General features: G+C 55.7%; 2 protein-coding genes across 3 annotated transcripts; both read left to right on the top strand.

The window, feature by feature from the left end:
• Nucleotides 1-6,261: 6,261 nt before the first annotated feature.
• ARMC5 (armadillo repeat containing 5) lies at nucleotides 6,262-13,485 on the top strand. Its single transcript, XM_059692152.1, has 6 exons — nucleotides 6,262-7,543; nucleotides 9,086-9,193; nucleotides 9,288-10,074; nucleotides 10,935-11,434; nucleotides 11,988-12,120; nucleotides 12,221-13,485. The coding sequence occupies exons 1-6, from the start codon at nucleotides 7,066-7,068 to the stop codon at nucleotides 13,038-13,040; spliced, it is 2,826 nt and encodes a 941-aa protein (XP_059548135.1). The 5' UTR covers nucleotides 6,262-7,065; the 3' UTR covers nucleotides 13,041-13,485.
• Nucleotides 13,486-15,844: 2,359 nt separating this feature from the next.
• TGFB1I1 (transforming growth factor beta 1 induced transcript 1) lies at nucleotides 15,845-21,244 on the top strand. 2 transcript variants are annotated; one of them, XM_059692149.1, is made up of 11 exons: nucleotides 15,845-15,994; nucleotides 17,211-17,326; nucleotides 17,452-17,504; nucleotides 17,605-17,747; nucleotides 17,919-18,006; nucleotides 18,121-18,226; nucleotides 18,337-18,531; nucleotides 19,376-19,549; nucleotides 19,839-19,920; nucleotides 20,200-20,348; nucleotides 20,633-21,244. In XM_059692149.1, exons 1-11 carry the CDS (start codon nucleotides 15,982-15,984, stop codon nucleotides 20,897-20,899), a joined length of 1,386 nt encoding a protein of 461 aa, XP_059548132.1. In that variant the 5' UTR covers nucleotides 15,845-15,981; the 3' UTR covers nucleotides 20,900-21,244. The 2 variants fall into 2 exon arrangements, with proteins under 2 accessions (XP_059548132.1, XP_059548133.1); XM_059692150.1 differs by lacking the exon at nucleotides 15,845-15,994 and adding an exon at nucleotides 16,151-16,256.
• The last annotated feature ends 1,898 nt before the right edge of the window (nucleotides 21,245-23,142 follow it).

The raw sequence follows: 23,142 nt of genomic DNA, 5'->3' as shown, positions 1-23,142 counted from the left end.
TTCATTTTGGCACTCTCTGATGTTAGGATGAAAAACATCGCTTGCGTTTTGGCAATCTCTTTAGTTAGGATGAAGAACATTGCATTCTTTTGCCACTTTCTGAAGTTAGGATGAAAAAACATTGCATTCATTTGGCACTCTGAAGTTAGGATGAAAAATATTGCATTGATTTTGGCACTCTCCTAAGTTAGGAGGAAAAACATTGCATTCATTTTGGCACTCGCTGATGTTAAGGTTAAAAACATTGCATTGGTTTTGGCACTCGCTGAAGTTAGGATGAAAAGCATTGGTTTCCTTTTGGCACTCTCTGAAGTTAGGATGAAAAGCATTGGTTTCTTTTTGGCACTCTCTGAAATTTGGGTGAAAAAACGTTGCATTCCTTTTGGCACTCACTGAAGTTAGGAAGAAAAACATTGGTTTCCTTTTGGCACTCTCTGAAGTTTGGGTGAAAAGCATTGCATTGGTTTTGGCACTCGCTGAAGTTAGGATGAAAAACATTGCTTTCCTTTTGACACTCTATGAAGTTAAGGTGAAAAACATTGCATTCATTTACACTTTCTGGAGTTCTGATGAAAAACAGAATTCATTTTGGCACTCTCTGATGTTAGGATGAAAACACTGCTTGCGTTTTGGCAATCTCTTAAGTTAGGATGAAAAACATTGCATTCTTTTGGCACTTTCTGAAGTTAGAATAAAAAACATTGCATTCATTTGGCACTCTGAAGTTAGGGTGACAAACATTGCATTCATTTTGGCACTTTCCTGAGTTAGGATGAAAAACATTGCATTGGTTTTGGCACTCTCCTAAGTTAGGATGATACATGATGCACTCATTTTGGCAATCTCTGAAGTTAGGTTGAAAAAAGTTGCATTCCTTTTGGCACTCGCTGAAGTTAGGATGAAAAACATTGGTTTCCTTTTGGCACTCTCTGAAATTAGGGTTAAGAGCATTGCATTGGTTTTGGCACTCGCTGAAGTTAGGATGAAAAAAGCATTGGTTTCCTTTTGGCACTGTCTGAAGTTAGGTTGAAAAATGTTGCATTCCTTTTGGCACTCCCTGAAGTTAGGATGAAATGCATTGGTTTCCTTTTGGCACTCTCTGAAGTTAGGGTGAAAATCATTGCATTGGTTTCCTTTTAGCTCTAGCTGAAGTCAGGGTGAACAGCATTTCTTTCCTGAGAGTGCTCCAGCTCTGCAGTCAGTGCCCTGGTTCTGCATCAGGTCTGAGATCTGAGCCCCAGCCAACCCAGTCACAGCAGGAGTTCCAGAAGTCCACAGCCCAGAAGGAAAGACCTGAAGGTCTTAGGTGGTGTGGCCAATGGCGGATCACCCAGAACGGGGCCCCTGCAGACCCTTGAAGGTCCAGAAAGGGAAGGAGACACAGAGGGCCCGAAAGTCTCGCACACCAGAGGAGGTGTATCTCAGGCGTCGTCCCACCCGGCCGATGCCCATTCCCACCAGCAAGAGGAAGCCTGTGCAAGACCCCTGTCTCAGCCCTGGGTCGCCTGGCAGGAAACCTGAGGTGACATCCCCAGCGCCTCCTTTCAAAAAAGCTGAGGGGAGCGCCTGCTCACCTTCTGAGCTAAATCCTGGGCGGTCAGTTCCTGTCACTGACACCCCTCAGCCAGCATGCCCACGCTTTGTCCAGGATGCCACCCACAGGGTCCAGCAGACACACAACAAGCCCCATTCTGGCTCCAGCACCCATGGCCTGGGCCACACCCTGATGTCTCAGGAACAAGCCAGGTTCCCTGATGGAAACTCGCCCAGCATGCCACATCCTGCTGCACAGAGTGGGTGCCAGGACTCCAATCTCAGCACCAAGGCACCAGGCAAGAGAGCTGCTCCGACATCCATCCAGCTCTGCCAGAAGGCCAGAAAGAAACGCAGAATCAGGCCCTGCCTGTGCCCCCAGAAGAGCACGCACACAGCAGACCTCCAGCGTCCGCACGCCGTCGGCCCTCTGGCCAAGACCCTGCAGCCCTGCCAGGTCCCACCAAGTCCCCGGATTCCATACCAGCCCATCAGAATGGCATTTAAGAGATTCCATGGAGGCCAGTGGAGCTGCAGGCTGGTGACAGCTCCCTCCAGCCCTCCTGCTGAGAAGCCCAGGTCTGCTGTTCAGAGCCCTCCTCACCTCAGACAAGTCAGAGGGACTCCGTCACAGGGCCCCTGGGCTGTCCTCCAAGAGGACCTTCAGCTCTCCTCTTCCTCTGAAGAGAGCGATGGCCAGTGAGACACCCTTTGTCAGCCAAGACTTGTTCCTTGGCCTGGAGGCCTCCTGGCGGAGACTATGGAGCTGGGAAGGGGACACCACCAGGTGCAGCTGTTTCTGGTGGACCAGAGCCCCTCTGCTGCTGTGTGTTCAGATGGTGGTAATCCAACAAGGCTTGCTGACACAGGGTCCCAGTTACTGCACTTTTCACTGGGGGACGTGTGAGATGGCAAATGGAAGTTTTAGGCGAAACTGTACTTGGTACTTATAGAATGGGCGAAGGAAGTAGATTTCTTTTTGTAAGGGTTAATCCATTGTATTGGAAACTTAGATTCAATAGTGGCCTTCAAGTCTAGTGGAAATAGGAAGCTACGTAATGAAGCTCTACCAGCGGTGCCCCTGTCTGCCTTGGGGAACCTGGGCCAGGGCCCCCTGTGAGGTCTGCAGTTTGTCAGCAGTGCCTGTGGCCCTGAGGCCACACTGTGTCCCTGAGCTGTGTTATTGCAGTAGAACTCTTCTGATGACTTTGTGCCTTTGCTTTATGAAATGTTTTATTAAATTCTGTTTTATATACTTGTTATTCCATACTAATAAAATTCTGCAAAAAAAACCCCAAAACATTGTTTTCCTTTTGACACTCTATGAAGTTAGGGTGAAAACCATTGCATTCATTTTGACACTTTCTGGAGTTCGGATAAAAAACAGAATTCATTTTGGCACTCTCTGATGTTAGGATGAAAAACATCGCTTGCATTTTGGCAATCTCTTCAGTTAGGATGAAAAACATTGCATTCTTTTGCCACTTTCTGAAGTTAGGATAAAAAACATTGCATTCATTTTGACACTTTCTGGAGTTCGGATAAAAAACAGAATTCATTTTGGCACTCTCTAATGTTAGGATGAAAAACATTGCTTGCGTTTTGGCAATCTCTTCAGTTAGGATGAAAAACATTGCATTCTTTTGGCACTCTCTGAAGTTAGGATGAAGAGCATTGGTTTCCTTTTGACACTTTCCTGAGTTAGGATGAAAAACATTGCATTGGTTTTGGCACTCTCCTAAGTTAGGAAGAAAAACATTGCACTCATTTTGGCACTCTCTGAAGTTAGGGTGAAAAACGTTGCATTCCTTTTGGCACTCGCTGAGGTTAAGGTTAAAAGCATTGCATTGGTTTTGGCACTCGCTGAAGTTAGGATGAAAAACGTTGCATTCCTTTTGGCACTCACTGAAGTTAGGAAGAAAAACATTGGTTTCCTTTGGCACTCTCTGAAGTTAGGATGAAAAGCATTGCACTGGTTTTGGCACTCGCTGAAGTTAGGATGAAAAACATTGCTTTCCTTTTGACACTCTACGAAGTTACGGTGAAAAACATTGCATTCATTTACACTTTCTGGAGTTCTAATAAAAAACAGAATTCATTTTGGCACTCTCTGATGTCAGGATGAAAACATTGCTTGCGTTTTGGCAATCTCTTAAGTTCGGGAAAAAAAATTGCATTCTTTTGGCACTTTCTGAAGTTAGAATAAAAAACATTGCATTCATTTGGCACTCTGAAGTTAGGGCGACAAACACTGCATTCATTTTGGCACTTTCCTGAGTTAGGATGAAAAACATTGCATTGGTTTTGGCACTCTCCTAAGTTAGGATGATACATGATGCACTCACTTTGGCAGTCTCTGAAGTTAGGTTGAAAAAAGTTGCATTCCTTTTGGCACTCGCTGAACTTATGGTGAAAACCATTGCATTGGTTTCCTTTGGCACTCACTGAAGTTAGGATGAAAAAAGCATTGGTTTCCTTTTGGCACTCTCTGAAGTTAGGGTTAAGAGCATTGCATTGGTTTTGGCACTCGCTGAAGTTAGGATGAAAAAAGCATTGGTTTCCTTTTGGCACTGTCTGAAGTTAGGTTGAAAAACGTTGCATTCCTTTTGGCACTCCCTGAAGTTAGGATGAAATGCATTGGTTTCCTTTTGGCACTCCCTGAAGTTAGGATGAAATGCATTGGTTTCCTTTTGGCACTCTCTGAAGTTAGGGTGAAAATCATTGCATTGGTTTCCTTTTAGCTCTAGCTGAAGTCAGGGTGAACAGCATTTCTTTCCTGAGAGTGCTCCAGCTCTGCAGTCAGTGCCCTGGTTCTGCACCAGGTCTGAGATCTGAGCCCCAGCCAACCCAGTCACAGCAGGAGTTCCAGAAGTCCACAGCCCAGAAGGAAAGACCTGAAGGTCTTAGGCGGTGTGGCCAATGGCGGATCATCACCCAGAACCGGGCCCCTGCAGATCCTTGAAGGTCCAGAAAGGGAAGCAGACACAGAGGGCCCGAAAGTCTCGCACACCAGAGGAGGTGTATCTCAGGCATCGTCCCACCCGGCCGATGCCCATCCCCACCAGCAAGAGGAAGCCTGTGCAAGACCCCTGTCTCAGCCCTGGGTCACCTGGCAGGAAACCTGAGGTGAGATCCCCAGCGCCTCCTTTCAAAAAAGCTGAGGGGAGCGCCTGCTCACCTTCTGGGCTAAATCCTGGGCGGTCAGTTCCTGTCACTGACACCCCTCAGCCAGCATGCGCACGCTTTGTCCAGCAGATGCACAAGCCCCATTCTGGCTCCAGCACCCATGGCCTGGGCCACACCCTGATGTCTCAGGAACAAGCCAGGTTCCCTGATGGAAACTCGCGCAGCATGCCACATCCTGCTGCACAGAGTGGGTGCCAGGACTCCAATCTCAGCACCAAGGCACCAGGCAAGAGAGCTGCCCAGACATCCATCCAGCTCTGCCAGAAGGCCAAAAAGAAAAGCAGAATCAGGCCCTGCCTGTGCCCCCAGAAGAGCAAGCACACAGCAGACCTCCAGCCTCCGCAGGTCGTCGGCCCTCTGGCCAAGACCCTGCAGCCCTGCCAGGTCCCACCAAGTCCCCGGATTCCATACCAGCCCATCAGAATGGCATTTAAGAGATTCCATGGAGGCCAGTGGAGCTGCAGGCTGGTGACAGCTCCCTCCAGCCCTCCTGCTGAGAAGCCCAGGTCTGCTGTTCAGAGCCCTCCTCACCTCAGACAAGTCAGAGGGACTCCGTCACAGGGCCCCTGGGCTGTCCTCCAAGAGGACCTTCAGCTCTCCTCTTCCTCTGAAGAGAGTGATGGCTAGTGAGACGCCCCTTGTCAGCCAAGACTTGTTCCTTGGCCTGGAGGCCTCCTGGCGGAGACTATGGAGCTGGGAAGGGGACACCGCCGGGTGCAGCTGTTTCTGGTGGACCAGAGCCCCCCTGCTGCTGTGTGTTCAGATGGTGGCAAGTCCAAGAAGGCTTGCTGACACAGGATCCCAGTTACTGCACTTTTCACTGGGGGACGTGTGAGATGGCAAATGGAAGTTTTAGGCGAAACTGTACTTGGTACTTATAGAATGGGCGAAGGAAGTAGATTTCTTTTTGTAAGGGTTAATCCACTGTATTGGAAACTTAGATTCAATAGTGGCCTTCAAGTCTAGTGGAAATAGGAAGCTACATAATGAAGCTCTACCAGCGGTGCCCCTGTCTGCTTTGGGGAACCTGGGCCAGGGCCCCCTGTGAAGTCCGGAGTTTGTCAGCAGTGCCTGTGGCCCTGAGGCCACACTGTGTCCCTGAGCTGTGTTATTGCAGTAGAACTCTTCTGATGACTTTGTGCCTTTGCTTTATAAAATGTTTTATTAAATTCTGTTTTATATACTTGTTATTCCATACTAATAAAATTCTGCAAAAAAAACCCCAAAACATTGTTTTCCTTTTGACAGTCTGTGCAGTTAGGGTGAAAAACATTGCATTCGTTTTGGCCGTCTCTGAAGTTAGGGTGAAAATCATTGCATTCGTTTTGGCACTTTCTGAAGTTAGGGTGAAAATCATTGCTTTCGTTTTGGCACTCTCTGAAGTTCGGGTGAAAAACACTGCATTCTTTATGTTACACTTTCTGGAGGTTATGACTCCTCCCCTCCTCTCCCCCCATGTCCTCGGGATGACGTAGTGGTTTCTCCTGTATTTAATAGCTCCGTCCGCAGTAATGCTTAACCAGATGTGAAGCCTGGTTGGAAGTTCTTGCCACACTCCAGACAGCAGTAGGGTTTGCCGCCCAATTTGCTGCTTTGGTGAATGAGGTCAGGGACGTAGGCTTGGCTCAGTCCACACTCCTGACTCTGAAAGGCTTTGGAGATTGCGGGACATTTGTTTTTGGCAGGGCTTCTTTCTCCCCAAATCCAGAGGCTAGTGTGGACGAAAATGCAAATATCTACTAGCCCGTGATGCTCTGGGAAGTGGCAGCGAGTGGTTTCTATAGGTTAATCCTCAGGTTAATCCTCTCATTCAACTGACGGATCAGGAGCTCCCCATCTGCGGCCGCTGTCAAGTATTAGACACTTTGGTCCTGGCTCGGGATTCTCAATACCTCAGAGCTGACTTCGGTACCCGCTCCGTTGGGGGCGGCGAAACGAGCCCGAAGGAAAAGGTGGTCGCTGCGGAGGACACCCTGGGGGCGGCCTAGCCACATCACCTGGTGCAGCACGATACTGAGACTCCATGGTCGCCTGCCTGGGAACTCCAGACGCACCAGCAAGACCGGGCGTGTAAGCCTGGCGTGGACTACATATCCCAGCATGCACCCGACGCGTCGCTTGGCCTCGCGCAACCATTAGGTAACTCCTGCCCTGGAAGTGCTTTCTGCGACTATGCAAGAGTCAGAGTACCGGGACCGAGAACTACAACTTCCGACTTGCTTAATAACTGCGGTGGCGCTATTTAAAAAGCGTCAGAGAGGCGGTGCTTGGCTACGTCCCTCTCTTCCAGTTCCGCTCCCTCAGATCAGAGGCTGGACGGGGGCGGAGCCTTAGGCCCGAGCCAAGATGGCGGCTGCGAAACCAACCCCTACGGACTCGCTCTCTTTCTGCCTCGCGCAGCTCACAGCGGCGGCCGGGGAGGGTCTAGGTGGGACAAAGGACACAGCTACCAACGAGACACCCCTGGGCCGTGCGCTCTTAGCTCTCCGCACGCGCCACGTCAAGGCAGCGGGGGGAATCGAGCGCTTCCGGGCACGCGGCGGGCTCCTCCCCCTTCTGGCGCTGCTACGGCGAGCGTCGGCAGCGGGTCCCGCCCCGTCCCTGGCTGGCCCCGGCTCCTCCCCTTCGTCGATCGAGTCGGCGGCTACGGATGGCCCCGCCCCTTCGGCTGGCCCCGCCCCCTCCTCAGCGTCCTTGTCGACGCCCTCGCCGCCTGCGCGCCTGCGCAAGACCCTGGACTTGGCGCTGAGCATCCTAGCTGACTGCTGTACGGAAGGGGCGTGCCGGACTGAAGTGCGCAGACTCGGAGGCATTCTGTCTTTGGGTAAGTGCTCCGCCCCCACGTCCCAGAAGGCTTCCAGGCACTCCCCCTCCTTGTCGGCGCTTTGGCGGCGTCTTGAGTTCTTTGTGTTGCATCCTGGAAGAGCGTGCGTCATGACAGCGCGGTGCCCACACTGCTCAAGCTTTCACGCCTCGTTAGATTTTAGATTATACTCGCCTCTCAGATCAATAATTACAGCCATGTCTCCCTCGCATCTGGGCTGGGGAGGCTAAAGGGATTATTTGGTGACTTTGAGATGATGTTTACCCTGCATTTATGAGATTCATGGCAGATAGTGTCTCCTGCACGTCCGGCCCTGTGCAGGGCTGTCATTTGATGAGCTAGAGCTCAGAAGATGCAGTGGTCAGGAAAGTGGGCTCTGCAGTCAGCCAGACCCCTAGAGGCTAGGATTCCTTGTTGCATAATGGGATGATAATAGCTACCTCGCATAACTGGAGGTGGGAGAAAATGAAGCACAGATATAGAACACAGATACTCTAAACATGAACTGGGTGCTTCGAGCTAAAAACAAGCAGTTAACAAATCCTAACAAGACAGCAAGCTTTTCTGTTTCCCAGCTAAGTTGGCGCCCCTAGCGGCAACGTTGTGACTACAGTTTACTTAATAGCCTGTATGAAATTTTCCGGGTTAAAAAAGTGTTTTATTGATTTCAAGAGAGATAGAAACATCAATGATGAGAGAGAATCATCGATCAGTTGCCTCCTACATGCCCCCTACTGGGGCTTGAGCCCGCAACCCATGTGCCATGACAGGAAATTGAACAACCATTGATTAACACCAGCCAGGCAATATTATGCCAATTTCGACAAAATCTTAAAATTTGGGGGTAATGAAACATCAATATATTTTAAATGTGCATAAAATGCATCTGGACCAAAATATGTTTGACAGGAGGTCTGGCACATTAATTAGTCTTCAATAAATTAAATATGTTATTATTAGTGTATAACCCCCATCATTCGGTCACTATTCTGCCTTTTAAATATCTGCTGAATCCATCCACTTTTCTCCCTCTTCCATCGTGTGCCCAGAGCCCTGTGCCCATGTCCTGGGCTGCGCTGGTAACTGATTTGGTTTAAGCCGCTGTCCTTTCTCACCTGGACTATTGCACCAACTTCCTTGATGCTCCCCTGCCTTATTCTCCCCCCCTCCCTCCTATGATCCATTCTCTCTCCTGGCTGCCAGATTCTGTCACGCCATTCCGGTTCTTAAAGCCTGATGTGGCTCCCAGTGCCCTCAAATTCAAACCCTGATTCTTTGGCCTGGCATTCAAGCCCTTCATGAGGTCATGGCAGACACTGGGTCTCCCCTCTGGACCCTTGCAAAGGCTGGTTCCAAACCTGAAATACCCTGTTACAGCCCCATCCATCATCCTTCTACTAAATCCCTACCTATTTAACCTTCTAAACCCCATGTTAGTTTCTCCTGGAGGCCTTTACTCACCCTCTCAGATCACATTCTTGAGGCAGTTAATGAGAGAGACAAGAAGGGATAGAACCCTCAAGAGGCCAAATTCTCTTGCAGTGACTATTCTTCAGTGTGTGAAGACAGACAGCATCCAGAACCGAGCAGCCCGTGCTCTGGGCAACTTAGCCATGGAAGCTGAGAGCTGTGCGGACATTCATTCTGCTGGTGAGAAGGCTGTGAGGGTGGCGTTAGGTTGGGGTGGGACAGGGGCTTGGATTTCTGTCTTTGCTCACTCTGTGTCCTCCCCTTCCCTCTCCAGGTGCTGTTCCCCTACTCATTGAGAGCCTGACGGCCTACCAGGACTCACATTGCTTGCAGAGCGTGATTCGCGCCCTCCGCAACCTGGCGGACTCCCCCCAGCACCGCCTGGTCCTGGCACAGCAGGGAGCAGTGCGCCCACTGGCTGAGCTTCTGGCTGCTCCCCCAGACCCTGCGCTGACCTTGGCCCTCGTCCGTGCCCTCCTGGAGCTGAGTCGAGGCTGCTCCCGTGCCTGTGCTGAGCAGCTAAGTCTGGGTGGAGGACTAGGCCCACTGGTCAGTCTAGCCTCCCATCCCAAAAGGACAGTCCGCGAGTCAGCTATCCTGATCCTTGCCAACCTGTGTGCCCAGGGCCTGGTACGGCCTGCCCTGGGCAACGCTGGTGGCGTGGAGGTGCTGCTGGGTGAGCTCCAGCAGCGCCGAGGTCCCGGTGGGGCTGGCCCAGCCTCCCAGCAGCCCCTGGTGCGGGCTGTGTGCCTACTCTGCCGGGAGGCCATCAACCGAGCCCGGCTGCGGGATGCTGGTGGTTTGGAGCTGCTGATGGAACTCCTGCGGGATCCTCATGCCAGCGCCTGGCACCCTCGTGTCGTGGCTGCCCTTGTGGGCTTCCTCTATGATACAGGGGCCCTGGGCCGGCTGCAGGCTCTGGGGCTTGTCCCGCTCTTGGCCGGGCAGCTGTGTGGCGAGCTTGGTGACGAGGAAGAAGAGGGAAAAGAAGCCGCTTCCTGGGACTTTCCTGAGGAGCGGACCCCTGAGCGGGCAGAAGCCGGAAGCTTCCGAAGCCTCAGGTGAGCCCCTCCCTGGGCGTTGGGATGGGGTTTGTGTCTGCTCTGGCTCTCTCCACCACCCTCACCCCTCTGTCTCAGTAAGACTTTTATTCACTCCTGATCCCTTGTTTTCCCCAGCGATGACCACTTTCTAGTGCCCATTAAGTGCACCTTCTCGCCCCTGCGTCCCCCCTTGACCTTGGCTCCACCCCAGGACCTCTGAACTCTGGGGCCCAGAGAGGTCCCCTGGAAGGTGGAAGGTGCTCTGGCTGTGATGGTGTGCTCTGGAGCCCACATTCTTATTTTGGTGCCACCGGTTATCACGGGAAAGTTAACTTCTTTGCAAAATGGAGGATAGCGGGCATGCCTTCCCCATGCAGCTGTGAAGAATAAGTGAACATACTGTGCCGCTGTCAGCTGTCTTGTGAACTCTCTGACTTCGTCTCCTGTGGCTCCCCCTGTGTCCGCTCCGCTCTTGCACACTGGCCTCCTGGCTGGTTCCTCCACGTGGCCGGCAGGACTCTCGGGGCCTCTTTGGCTGCGGTTCTGTCGGCCTCGAGCACTCTTCCTCCTGGACTCCTTGATCAGGTCTCACCTTCTCAGTGGGGGCTACCATCACCACCGGTTTCCAGTGTCAACTTTTCCCTCCCTCGGCTCTTTTCTATTCCTTTCATCTGTATGCGTCGCTTCTCAAACTCCACACCTAAAATGGGGCTTGGCACAGACAGGCAGCAGTGATTGCTGAATGATTTGGGGTTTTCCCTCTCTTCCTCCCCTATCTCCTCTCTGGCCACCTCCTCTTCCGGGCTTCTGTCACCTCCTTTTGGACCTGCTCCCTCGCCTTGGCTCTGAGTTCAGCCTCCTCCTTCTCTCCTCCGCAGGTCGTGGCTGATATCCGAGGGCTACGCCGCAGGCCCGGAAGACATCTCTCCGGACCGGTCTCCAGAGCGCTGTCCACGGCCTCCTCCATCGCCTGCGCCCCCTGAGCAGGCCCAGGCAGCCAGTCCCGCCCGGGGCCCAGCCTTGGTGCGGACGCCTCGAGGCCGCAGCCCTGCCACCGAGGAGTCTTGGGGCCGCGAGGGGCCAGCGCTGCTGCTGCTTTCACGCTTCTCCCAGGCGCCAGACCCAAGCGGGGCGCTGGTGACGGGCCCGGCCCTGTGCGGCCTGCTGGCCTACGTGACGAGGGCGCCGGGCCCCCCGAGCCCACGCGCACTGCGCATCCTGGCGCGCCTCACCTGCAACCCTGCCTGCCTCGAGGCCTTCGTGTGCAGCTATGGTGCTGCGCTGCTGCGAGCCTGGCTGGTGCTGGGTGTCGCCCCGGACGACTGGCCCACGCTGCGTGCCCGGCCCCCGAGTCTGCGCAGCCAGCACCGGGAGCTAGGTATGTCCCTGCCCCTTTCCGCTCTGTCTTCCACTTACCCTTCAGTGAGCCCCGAACCTCGCCTTACCACCCCTCGGTCCCTCACTGCCCTCAGCCCACCATCCGCCCCATCCTGCTCCACCATCCCAGCCTGCAGAGTCCTGCTCCGTACCTGGCCCAGGCTTTGGGGCCCCACAATTTAGAACTGTACCTGTTGGCATTTCCTTCCCTAAACTACTCTCAGTTCGGCAGTGTCACTGACTTGTGAGCCCAGGCTCAGGCGTCATGTCCTTTCAGGCCCAACCCCCATATCCAGCACTACCAGGGGCTGCCCTGTCTCCTGGTCCAGTCTCAGCCCTGAGGGCCCCGGCTTACTCCCTGCCCTCCCACTTCCTGTTCCTACCCTCACTTCCACTTCCTAGTCTCTGGGCCCCATCCCTCCGGGGCCTGCGGCAGCCTCCTTTCCCGTGCCCTGGTTTCTTGCCCTGAGGTGTTACCCACCTTCCTTTCTGGGGCCTGGAAGCCTGTGTTACCCTTCCCGCCCCACCCTGACCCACTCTGCCCATCGCTGCAGGTGAAATGCTTCTGCAGAACCTGACGGTGCAGGCGGAGTCGCCCTTCGGAGTGGGGGCCCTCACCCACCTGCTGCTCTCCGGGAGTCCTGAGGACCGCGTGGCCTGCGCGCTGACCTTGCCCTTCATTTGTCGGTGAGGAGGATGGGAGTGCCTTGCAGGGGCCAGGGGAGCAAGGTTGCTCTTGCCCAGTCGCACCTTTCCCCCTTCTGAAAGATTCTCTTTCTCCCCATAGGAAGCCCTCTCTGTGGCGCCGGCTCCTTCTGGACCAGGGCGGCCTCCGACTCCTCCTCTCGGCGCTGACGCGGCCAGCCCCGCACCCGCTCTTCCTCTTCTTCGCTGCAGACTCCCTTTCCTGCCTCCACAGCCTGGTGTCTCCCACTGTGAGCCCAGCCCCGCCACCTGCAACCCCCTTGGACCTAGACCCGCCCTCCCCTTGCCACTATGAACCTCTGCTGGGCCCGGCTCCCATCCCAGCCCCGGATCTGCACTTCCTCCTGGACTCAGGCCTCCGGCTCCCCGCCCAGCGAGCTGCCTCATCTGCTGCCTCCCCTTTCTTCCGGGCCCTGCTAGCTGGCAGCTTTGCTGAAGCCCAGATGGACCTGGTACCTCTTCGAGACCTATCACCCAGCGCAGCCTGGCCGGTCATGCACCACCTGCATGGCTGCCGGGGCTGTGGGGCAGCCCTGGGGCCCATTCCCCCGCCAGGCCAGCCCCTGCTGGGCTCAGAGGCTGAGGAGGCACTGGAGGCTGCTGGCCGTTTCCTGCTGCCGGGGCTGGAGGAGGAACTGGAAGAGGCTCTGGGCCGTATCCACCTGGGATCCCAAGGTAGCCTAGAGTCAATGGGTGAGGTACTCCGCCTGGGCCGGCCCCGGATGGCTGTCCACTGTGCACGCTGGGTCCTGGGGCCAGAGCAGTGCACACGGAAGCGGGCTCTGGCCTTAGTGGAGCTGGTGGAGGCAGCAGGCGAAGAAGCAGGTCCCCTGACTGACGCTTTTCTGGCTGTGGTGATGGGAGTTGAAGTGGGGAACAGGGGTCCCAGCCTAGACTCTTGATATCCCCTTGGAGGGGACCCAGGAACGAATTGGCAAGAAGAAGGCGTCCCTCGGAGTGGCACGGGGAGGAGGCTAAGCAGGAGTAACCACTGAGGACCGACGAGAGGATGGAACTGGGCCCCAGGACGATGGGCTGCAGACTCAGGAGTGAGAAGCTGAGACCGAGGGGCCTGTGAGATGAAGAAGAGCCCAGCCTTCTGGGGTTGGGATTAAAACTTTGGAGTTGGATATTCAACTGCACCATCGAGAACTATCTATGGCACCATGATTCTTATTATATTTTTTCTGAATTACAGTTTAAAACAAGGATTGTACCCTATTGTACCCTTGTTAGTCTTGTTTTAAGCATTTACTCCATCTACAACAGCATTGTATACCTCCATTCCACATCCAAAAAGGTGTGCACTGTAAGAAGTTAACATTTTAAATAAAAATGACAGCCCTGTCTGGTGTGATCAGTGGTTAGAGCATTGGCCCACACATTGAAGGGTAGCAGGTTTGATACCTGGCCCTGGTTGGAGCACATGCAAGGAGGCAGCAAATCAATGTGTCTCTCTCACATCAATGTTTCTCTCTCTTCCCTTCCTTCCCTCTCTCTCTTCCACTCTCTCTAAATAAATCAATGGAAAAAATATCTTCAGGTGAGGATTAACTAACTCACTCACTCCTGTATAATAAAAGAGGAACATGTAAATTAACCATCCCTTTGCTATGCTCACCAGCCAATCAGGAGTGAATATGCAAATTAACCCAGCAAAGATGGTGGGCTCATTTGCATACACAGGCACCCAGTGGAGAGCAGAGCAGGAGAGATGGCAGCTTGGGGGAACATGGCAATGTGGGAGGCAGTGGGATGGAGACAGCAGGAAGGGAAAACCTAGAGTGCGGGGAGCACCAGGAATGCTGGGAATTGTAGTTCTGGTGGCAGACAGATCGAAAGCAAAGAGCCTGGAGCAAGTTACTGTTGTGGTGGGGGATGGAGGGAAAGCAAAGGTGAGAGACATAAGTAAAATCAGAGTGTCTAGGGAAGATATCCTAAAACTTCCAGGAAATCTCCACCAACGAAGCAAGGGAAAAAAAATGCCTCTATTATTCTGTGAGCAACAAACCAAGCTGGGTTGGGATCTCAGACAATTTGCTCATATGATTGCAAAGACAGAAACTCCAGGGTTGGAGAGGGTTCCCGTGAAGTCTCCTAGATTGGAGAGGGTGCAGGTCGGGCTGAGGGACCCACCCCCAATGCACGAATCTTCATGCACCAGGCCCCTAGTAAATAAATAATAGGCCAGCTGGTGTGGTTCAATGGTTGAGCAGCGACCTATGGACCAGGATATCATGGTTCGATTCCCAGTCAGGCCATACGCCCAGGTTGTGGGCTCGATCCCCAGTAGGGGATGTGCAGGGGGCAGCCAATCCATGATTATCATCATTGATGTTTCTCTCGCCCTCTCCCTTCTTCTCTGAAATCAATAAAAATAAAATTTTTTAAAAATAATAATTAAAACTACACAATTAAATCAAAGCCTATGTGAAATATTAAATACTCTCTCCACCCAACAAAACAACCATTTTGTATGGAATAATTTGCAATGATGCTATCAATATATCTTATAAATGCAATGAGAGGAAATCCATTCTTTCGTGGCATGGTGGTGGGCACAGCAGCTCATGTGGCCCGCTAAAGGCCTTGAAGACTGAAGTGCTCAGGTCTGGATTGAGACCCACAGTCCTGTGGCTGCAGCACCATTGTGTCTGTCTATACCAACTATAGAGTGTCTCATTTCAATCTTTCCAAAATTTTATTTTTATTGATTTTAGAGAGGAAGGGAGAGAGAGAGAGGGAGAGAAACATCAATGATGAGAGAGAATCATTGGTCAGCTGCCTCCTGAATGCCCCCTACTGGAGATCGAGCCCACAACCCAGGCATATGCCCTGACCAAAATTGAACTGTGATCTCCTGGTTCACAAGTCAATGCTCAACCATTGAGCCATGCTGGCTGGGCTCGCTTCAATCTTGATTTCTCAGGGTCTCAGTCCAGGGAAGTCTTCTTGTTCCTTTGTGGCTGGCTGGAGTTTGCATCTTGCTTCCTTCACTGTGTTCATCGGTATCTTGGGAAGGACTTCTTTTGGGACAGGTCTGGGCCGCCGCCCTGTTGAGGAAGGGCTTTGTCTTGAAGGCGGGCTGGGGTCCGGCTGCCTGGGAGTGTTTTCTCGGTCTGCATGGGCCTGGGTTTCAGTTCAACTGTATGTCTGTTTTCAAGTCTTGGAGGAAAGGTCCTGCTTTACCGTCTGAGGAGGGTTCATCGTGTCTGTCTCTGTGTCTGAGAGATTTCTTTGTGTTTAGTGTTGTGCCTTTTGGGGTCTCTGTTTATGTCATTGTTTGTCTGGGTCTCTAAGGGAAAGTCTCTGAACCTGGGATCTGCCTGAGCTTTAAGAACATCATTTCTGCTCCAGTCCCAAAATTCTGCCTGGAGCAAGTCTCTCAGGAAAGGCCTGGGTGGCAGGGGGCTCTGAGACTCGGGGTGCTAACTTTGAGAGGTGTCTGCCTGGGGGCCTCGGTTTGTGTCTGAGAGTCGCGCTGGGCGGACGATCCGGGCATGGTCTGCAAGAGCCACTTCCCAGACTCTGGCTGTGGCCGCCTGGGGCTCCCTGCAGCTGAGGCCAAGGCTGGGGTGTGGCTGCCTCCCCGCAAGCAGGCAGGCGGGCTGGGCCTGCGTGGACCGCAGCCCTCCCTCCCTTACACGCCCCCACCCAGGATTCTCCCCTTCATTGCCCCCCACCTTTCCCTCCAGCCCCATCCCAACGGATCCCGGCTTCCTTACATGGTCACGGCTGGGCCTCCAGCTCCCGGACGTCCTCCCCACCCCCCCCACCGCCCTCCGCCCCCACCGGACACGGCCCCCGCCCTGCAAGCCCAGCGTGGTCCGCCTGTGCCCCACCATGGAGGACCTGGGTGAGTGGGGTCCGGGTCCCCTTGTGCCCAGCCCTGCATCGACCTCTGGACCCGCTTCCCCATCCTGGACCCCCCCCCCCCCCGGCCCTCCCGGCATCTCCTCATCCTGCCTCCTGTCTTCTCGCTTCTGCTCTCAACCCGCGCCTCCTTTCCGACTCCACGTCCCCCTTCCTGCCGCTCCCTTCCTGCCTTTCCCGGGCCGCCGCTCCCTCCCTCCCTCCTCTCCCTGCCCCTCCATCCCCAGCTGCGGACGAGCCGGGAGGTGCGTGCCTGCCCGCGGGCGCCGCGCCGGGGCTCAGGGGCTCTGGGATGGGAGGGGTTGGAGGGGTCTTGGGTCCGGGACTGGGAAAGTAGACAGGAAAGGGAGGCTTTGACATCAAGTTCTGGAAAAGAAAGGGGCCTGGCCCGGGGTTTGGCGGAGGAAAGAGTTAAGGGTCCCTAAGTTTGGTAGGTGCCCAGGAGAGGGTCAGGGTCCCGCCGTGGTGCTCTAGGTGAAGACTGAGGGGGCAGGGACTGCTGGGCTCTGGAAGGGAAAGGGGATGGGGGTGGGGTGGGGTGGTAGTGGTGTCCGGGTGGAAGGAGGAGGCATTTTGTACTCCCTGTCTGTCGGAACTGGGGCTGGAAGGCTGTGCCCTCCGACTGTGAGACAGAAGGGGTTCCAGCACCCTGCAATAGGGGGTGCTGTTCAGTAGGGGTAGCGGGCACTGGTACTGTGGAGAATAAGCCAATCAGAAAGCAGGTCCCTGCAGACTCACCAATGAGGTGAAGAGGGTGGGACCCAGTGGAGCCTGGAGGTGAGCCAGCGCTGAGTGGGCGGGGCTAGGTCCGGGGAGGAATTAGTGGGCGTGGCAAAGAGCGTCCAATCAGAAGGCTGGGTGCCAGGCATGTAGCCAATTGAGCAATTTGGGGTGGAGTCAACTTTGGCTTCAGTAAAGAGCCAATTTTGACTGCATTAGGGAAGATTTTAAGGGGGAAAAAATCAGACGGCTGGGTTTGTGCATGGCTCCCAGGATGAGCCGTTGGGATATTCTGGTCAAATATATTCCTTACTACCCTTCCACTTCTCTGCCTTGGTCTGGCCTTGTGTTCCCTTCTTAATACTGGCTTCTGTCCTCAAATACTGCCCACTGGGAAGCCTTATCCTTTGGTATCTTAAGGCCCTGTCTCGGCCCTAACCTTGACCTCTCAACTTCTCACCTTGACGGCCTCCCTGCAGATGCCCTGCTCTCTGACCTGGAGACCACCACCTCACACATGCCACGGTCAGGGGCTCCAAAAGAGCGACCCTCGGAGCCCCTCGCGTCTCCCCTGCCCTATGGCCACCAGCCGCAGGTGAGATCAGATGCTGTGGACCAGGGCAACCACTAGGGCCAGTCTGGCCAAGGCTGGGGGAGTCTGGGCCTGAGTGAGGCAAGCTACTGGTCGATCACCCCACGCATGTGTCCGCCTCTCTGTAGATGGGGACTGGGGAGTCTTCTGGAGCCTCTGGGGACAAGGACCATCTGTACAGGTAAGAGGCCTGAGAACTGGGGGTGGGGACGCCAACTGAGACTCAGGCGAGGAGTCTTCGATTCCCCACCCTGAACCCACGCTCCCGCCCTGTTCCCCAGCACGGTATGCAAGCCTCAGTCCCCAAAGCCTGCGGCCCCTGCGGCTCCTCCATTCTCCTCTTCCAGCGGTGTCCTGGGCACGGGACTGTGTGAGCTGGACCGGTTGCTTCAGGAACTTAATGCTACTCAGTTCAACATCACAGGTACCGTGGTTACTGAAACAGGCCTTGAGGGCTGGGGCAGGGCAGGGCAGGGCAGGGCAGAGATGAAGGGGCATGGATTTCCCAGAGTAGCCGCTAAAAGGACACAAAGCCTTACATGGGAGGGTGTGGAGAGCAGGCCCTGTGTCCACTGCCCTTCTCTCCTCTCTGCAGATGAAATAATGTCCCAGTTCCCATCTAGCAAGGAGACCGCCGGGGAGCAGAAGGAGGACCAGCCTGAGGACAAGAAAAGGCCCAGCCTGTGAGTTTGGCACAGTTGCCAGGTCTGAGAGAGGCGACTGGTCTTGGATGCCTGAGTTACTGGAGGGAGCGTTGCTCTGGGAGGCTCTGAGCTGACCCACGTTGTTCTTCACAGACCTCCCAGCCCAGCCCCTGTTCTCCCAAAGCCTTCGGCCACCTCGGCCACCCTGGAGCTGGACAGACTGATGGCCTCACTCTCCGACTTCCGAGTCCAGAACCATGTGAGTCAGGCAGCAGGGTGGGCCAATGTGGTTTTGTGGCTGCCTAACCCATTCTAGACCTTCCCACATCTGTTGCCTTGCTGACTCAACTCACATCCTCCCTGTTGTAGCTTCCAGCTCCAGGGCCAACCCAGACACCGGTGCCAAGCTCCGTGAACGAGGGCTCCCCATCCCCACCGGGGCCTGCGAGCAAGGGCAGCCTAGACACCATGCTGGGGCTGCTGCAGTCCGACCTCAGCCGCCGTGGCATTCCCACCCAGGCCAAGGGCCTCTGTGGCTCCTGCAACAAACCCATCGCTGGGCAAGTAAGTGCAGCTCTGCAAGGTGGAGGCCCACAGACCCGTCTTCACTGAGCACCAGCCTCTGTGCTGTCCCCTTTAAATCAATAACTCCGGAAACTGGGTGTTATTGTTACGCATATTTTATGAATGAGGAAACTGAAGCTCAGACTCACACAGAAAGTAGCTGGGTGAGAATTCCAACCCAGCTACCACTTACTGTCGCCTCCTATGTCAGCGGTTCTCAACCTGTGGGTCGCGACCCCTTTGGCGGTCGAACGACCCTTTCACAGGGGTCGCCTAAGACCATCCTGCAGATCAGATATTGACATGACAATTCATAACAGTAGCAACATTACAGTTAGGAAGTAGCAACGAAAATAATTTTATGGTTGGGTCACAACATGAGGAGCTGTATTTAAAGGGCCAGAAGGTTGAGAACCACTGACGTAGATCCTCCTGACAGATAAAGTGCCCTGCTTGCATCCCAGAATTCCCGACCCGAGCAGAGCAGGAGGCATTATGACTTTCGTGGGCCTTACCCAGGTTTGCCTTCATAGGTCTCTTCCTCCATTAAAAAATAGTAAAAATTGTATTTTATGACTGTGTTAGTATAAAGATGACTATGTTAATATTATCTATGAAACAGTTTTCTTGTAGCTCGTTTTTTCCCTTCTGATTTTAAAAGAAATTACAACATTTTCGTGGGCTCCTAGAGTATTGTGGGCCCCAGGCCCTGTGCTGGAGGACCTGGCTGCATCTCCATCACCTACAGCCGGAGTGACTTGAAAAGTGCAATGTAAACCTTGGCTCACGGGGGACATGGTGGCCGAAGGGCCACTCTGACCCTGGCCTCGACCCCGACTCGCAGGTGGTGACTGCGCTGGGGCGCGCTTGGCACCCTGAGCACTTCGTTTGTAGTGGCTGTTCCACCGCCCTGGGAGGCAGCAGCTTTTTCGAAAAGGATGGAGCCCCCTTCTGCCCCGAGTGCTACTTCGAGCGCTTCTCCCCACGATGCGGCCTCTGCAATCAACCCATTCGACATGTGAGCCCTGCCTGACCCACAGGCTAGGCGCTTCTCACCCAAGGGGCCGGGAGATGGACTTCATCCACTCCTGCCCCCTCCCTCCAGCCCCACCCCTACCCCCACCCCCTACACCCCCACTCCCTAGCCCTGCCCCTTGGCCTCTTCCCCTCTCTCTTTGACCACAAGTTCCTCCTTAGGTCTCCCTGGCCTTAACTCATACTTCAACCCACTCACCGAGGTTCAGGGTGGGAGGGGGAGGGGAGAAGGGATGGAGGGTCATACCAGTGTCCACTTTCATTTCCTACAGAAGATGGTTACTGCCCTGGGCACCCACTGGCACCCAGAGCATTTCTGCTGCGTCAGCTGCGGGGAGCCCTTCGGAGAGGAGGGTGAGCGTGCCTCCCACCTGGAAGCCATGGGTCTGCTGCACATCCCGCCTCGCGGCCTTGACAGCCACTAAGTCCTCCTTAGTCCTTGAGTTTTTTCCTGCTCTCGTCAGGTCCCCACCCCATCCATGCCCTTCCGCTCTGCCGCGCCCCAGACCTTGTCCCTCTCTCTCTCCTGCTCGCTCGGACGGACTGCCCTTCCAAGGGCCCCGCCGTTTCACGCCTCGTAGGGCTTGGGGCGCCCGCACCGCTTTCCTCCAGCCCGCTCCGTCCCGCCCCCAGGTTTCCACGAGCGCGAGGGCCGCCCCTACTGCCGCCGGGACTTCCTGCAGCTGTTCGCCCCGCGCTGCCAGGGCTGCCAGGGCCCCATCCTGGACAACTACATCTCGGCGCTCAGCGCGCTCTGGCACCCCGACTGCTTCGTCTGCAGGGTGCGCGCTGGGGGCGGGGCCTGGGCAGCGGGGCGGGGACACGGGCAGCGGGGTGGGGACACGGGCAGCGGGGCGGGGCTTGGGCAGCGGGGCGGGGCCTGGGCAGCGGGGCGGGGCCTGGGCAGCGGGAAGGGGACACGGCCTGGGCGGGCTACTCCGAGGCGGGGTTCCCCTCGGCGGGGCGGCGGGGTTGCGGAGTCCCGGGCCGAGCGGGGTGGTTCGGTTCCTCGAGCGAGGCGTCCGGTGCGAGGTTCTGCCTGCCCCTGCCCCTGCCCCTTCCCCAGGAGTGCTTCGCGCCCTTCTCTGCGGGCAGCTTCTTCGAGCACGAGGGCCGCCCGCTGTGCGAGAACCATTTCCACGCGCGGCGCGGCTCGCTGTGCGCCACGTGTGGCCTCCCGGTGACCGGCCGCTGCGTGTCGGCCCTGGGCCGGCGCTTCCACCCGGACCACTTCACCTGCACCTTCTGCCTGCGCGCGCTCACCAAGGGCTCCTTCCAGGAGCGCGCCGGCAAGCCCTACTGCCAGCCCTGCTTCCTCAAGCTCTTCGGCTGACCCCTCCCCAAACGCGCCCGCCCCCCACCGGTGCTGTGCCCGCCCCAAGGCCGCGCTCTCGGAGCTTGGGGCTCCCCCCACCCCACCCTGTGAGCACCGCCCGCAAGAGAGACGCCCCCAGGTACCTGACTCCGCGTCCTCCGAGGGCAAGTTCAGGAAAGGCCCAGCCGATCCCACAGCCACGCGCCCCCGGCGTGGGACGTGCACGGACCAGCATCCCTCCCAGCCCTTCACTGGCTCCCACCCCAGGGAGCCCCGCTGCAGGGGGCTCCAGGCCGGGCGCTCCCCTCCCCGCCCCCTCACTGCTCTGTGCACTTTTTCTACATAAACACACGGTCCACGGTCCACGTCGCGCTGGTGCTGTGTCTGCAGTGGAGCCGCGCCGCGGCCCCGCCCTTCGGGCCGGTTCTTTCCGCAGCGGTTCCAGGCGCCGCCCTGGCCGGAGCGGACCTGCGGCTGCAGCCCGCGTATCCGCGGCGCCTGCCCGAGAGGAAGGCCACCGGGCGGGATTGCACGGACGGGCAGAGCCTGCACAGCGCAAGCCGGGCCCGGAGAACCTTTCCGACGCCACCCGCCCCCGCCACGGCCTCTATATTTTTGAAATAAGCACTTAGTCTGTTCCCTTCCCAATTCTCCCGACCCCTTCCCTCTTGTCTGGTTTCCAGATGTTCCCCCTCCTCCCGAAGCATCAGCGTACGCCCACCCTTTGGGTCTGGGCACTAAGGCTCAGCTTCCGTCTCACTGGTGTGGACGGGGCAGTGGCTGAGGGAAGCGCTGGGGCTGGAGGAGCCAGAGGGAGGCTTCTAACGGGGAGTCAGAGAAGGCGTCCTGAAGGAGGTGACCCTGAACTAAGCCCGGCAGAGGGCGGTGGGCCAGGTTGTAGGTGAGGAGAGGCTCAGGCTCCATCTGAATCCCCAAGCCCCAGGGGCCTTTCTGAGCCCCAGAACCTTTACCTTGGACCCTGCAGTTCCCTAGGGAGGGGGCATGGACTCCTGGGTCCACATTTGAGGATGGGAAAGGTGGACCCTCAGAGCCCCTTCCAGCTCAAGGAGGAGCTCGCAGCCAAAGAGAGCATGTGTGGGAAGAGACAGGTGAGGGGTTATCTGCCCTGGCCGCTTGCAGCCTCCAGATTCCTCTCTGGGGCTCCTCTCCCTGCGCTTCCCAGGCCTCCTGCTCTTCCCCTTCCGCATATTCTCCCTGGACAGTGCCGTCCACCCCCTGGCGGGTGACCACCTCCTGGACTGAGTATGCTCGAATGGGCCATCTCCAGTCTCGATTCATTCATTTGCCAAGCGTTTACTGAACACTGGCTGCGTCAGGTCCACTCCAGGTGCTGGGGAGACCATAGGGAACTGAGCAGACATGCTCCTTGCCCTCACGGAGCTGAGATCCACAGGGGGAGAGATGACAAGTGACAAGTGTGATGAACCAAAGTTGGTGCACCCACCTTGTTCCTACCCACAGCAGCCCCCTAGGCCTTCATATCGCCATCACAAATACATGTCTACGTGTTGCTTTTTGTATCTGTTTCTGCAACTGGAATGCAAGCTCCTGAGAGCCTGTCAGACGGCATATTTATTTGTCGGATGGCATGGTCTCTCCAGTGTCTAGAATGGTATCGGGCACGTGGGAAGAGCTCAGTAAATGTTTGCGAATGAAGGAAAGGTGGGGAAATGAGAAGGAGAAAATAGAGAAGTCGGCGAAGGCGGGGAGGGAGTACTTTACCCAGCTGGGCGGAGAAGACCTCTGTGAAAATGTCATGTCTAAGCTGCAACGCGGTTGAGAAAGAGCCAACCAGGCGAAGGAATGAGGAGGGCATTCCGGGTGCAGGAAGCAGCAGGTGCAAAGGCCAGGAGGTAGAGAGCGCTTGGCACACTGGGAGGAAGGGAAGGCCAGTGTGGCTGGATTAGAGCGAGCGAAGGGGAGAGTCGCAGGCGATGAGGTCAAAGAGGAAACAGGTGCCACATCCTGAAGTGCTTTGAAGGCTGCAGTGGGGTCAATAGCCCCAGTGCACCCTCTGACACTGGCCTGCATTCTCTCGGGCACTTCACATTCATCACCCCGAGCAGACATGTGGCTGCCCTACCCACAGTGCTCGGCCCACCCGGAAGTCATATGTAGACACTGCCCCTATGCCTAGCCTCCCCAGCTCTTCCCAGGTATCTGGAGGGTGCTCTCTGGGGGAGGAGTGTGCTCTTGCACCCCACAGGGCTGAAGTGGGGGAAGGGGGTTCTGTACCTCTA

The sequence above is a fragment of the Myotis daubentonii genome, chromosome 4 (genome assembly GCF_963259705.1).
Source record: "Myotis daubentonii chromosome 4, mMyoDau2.1, whole genome shotgun sequence".
Classification (NCBI taxonomy): Eukaryota; Metazoa; Chordata; class Mammalia; order Chiroptera; family Vespertilionidae; genus Myotis; species Myotis daubentonii.
The sequence above is the reverse complement of the archived record's forward strand: the minus strand, read 5'-3'. Positions and strand labels throughout refer to the sequence as shown.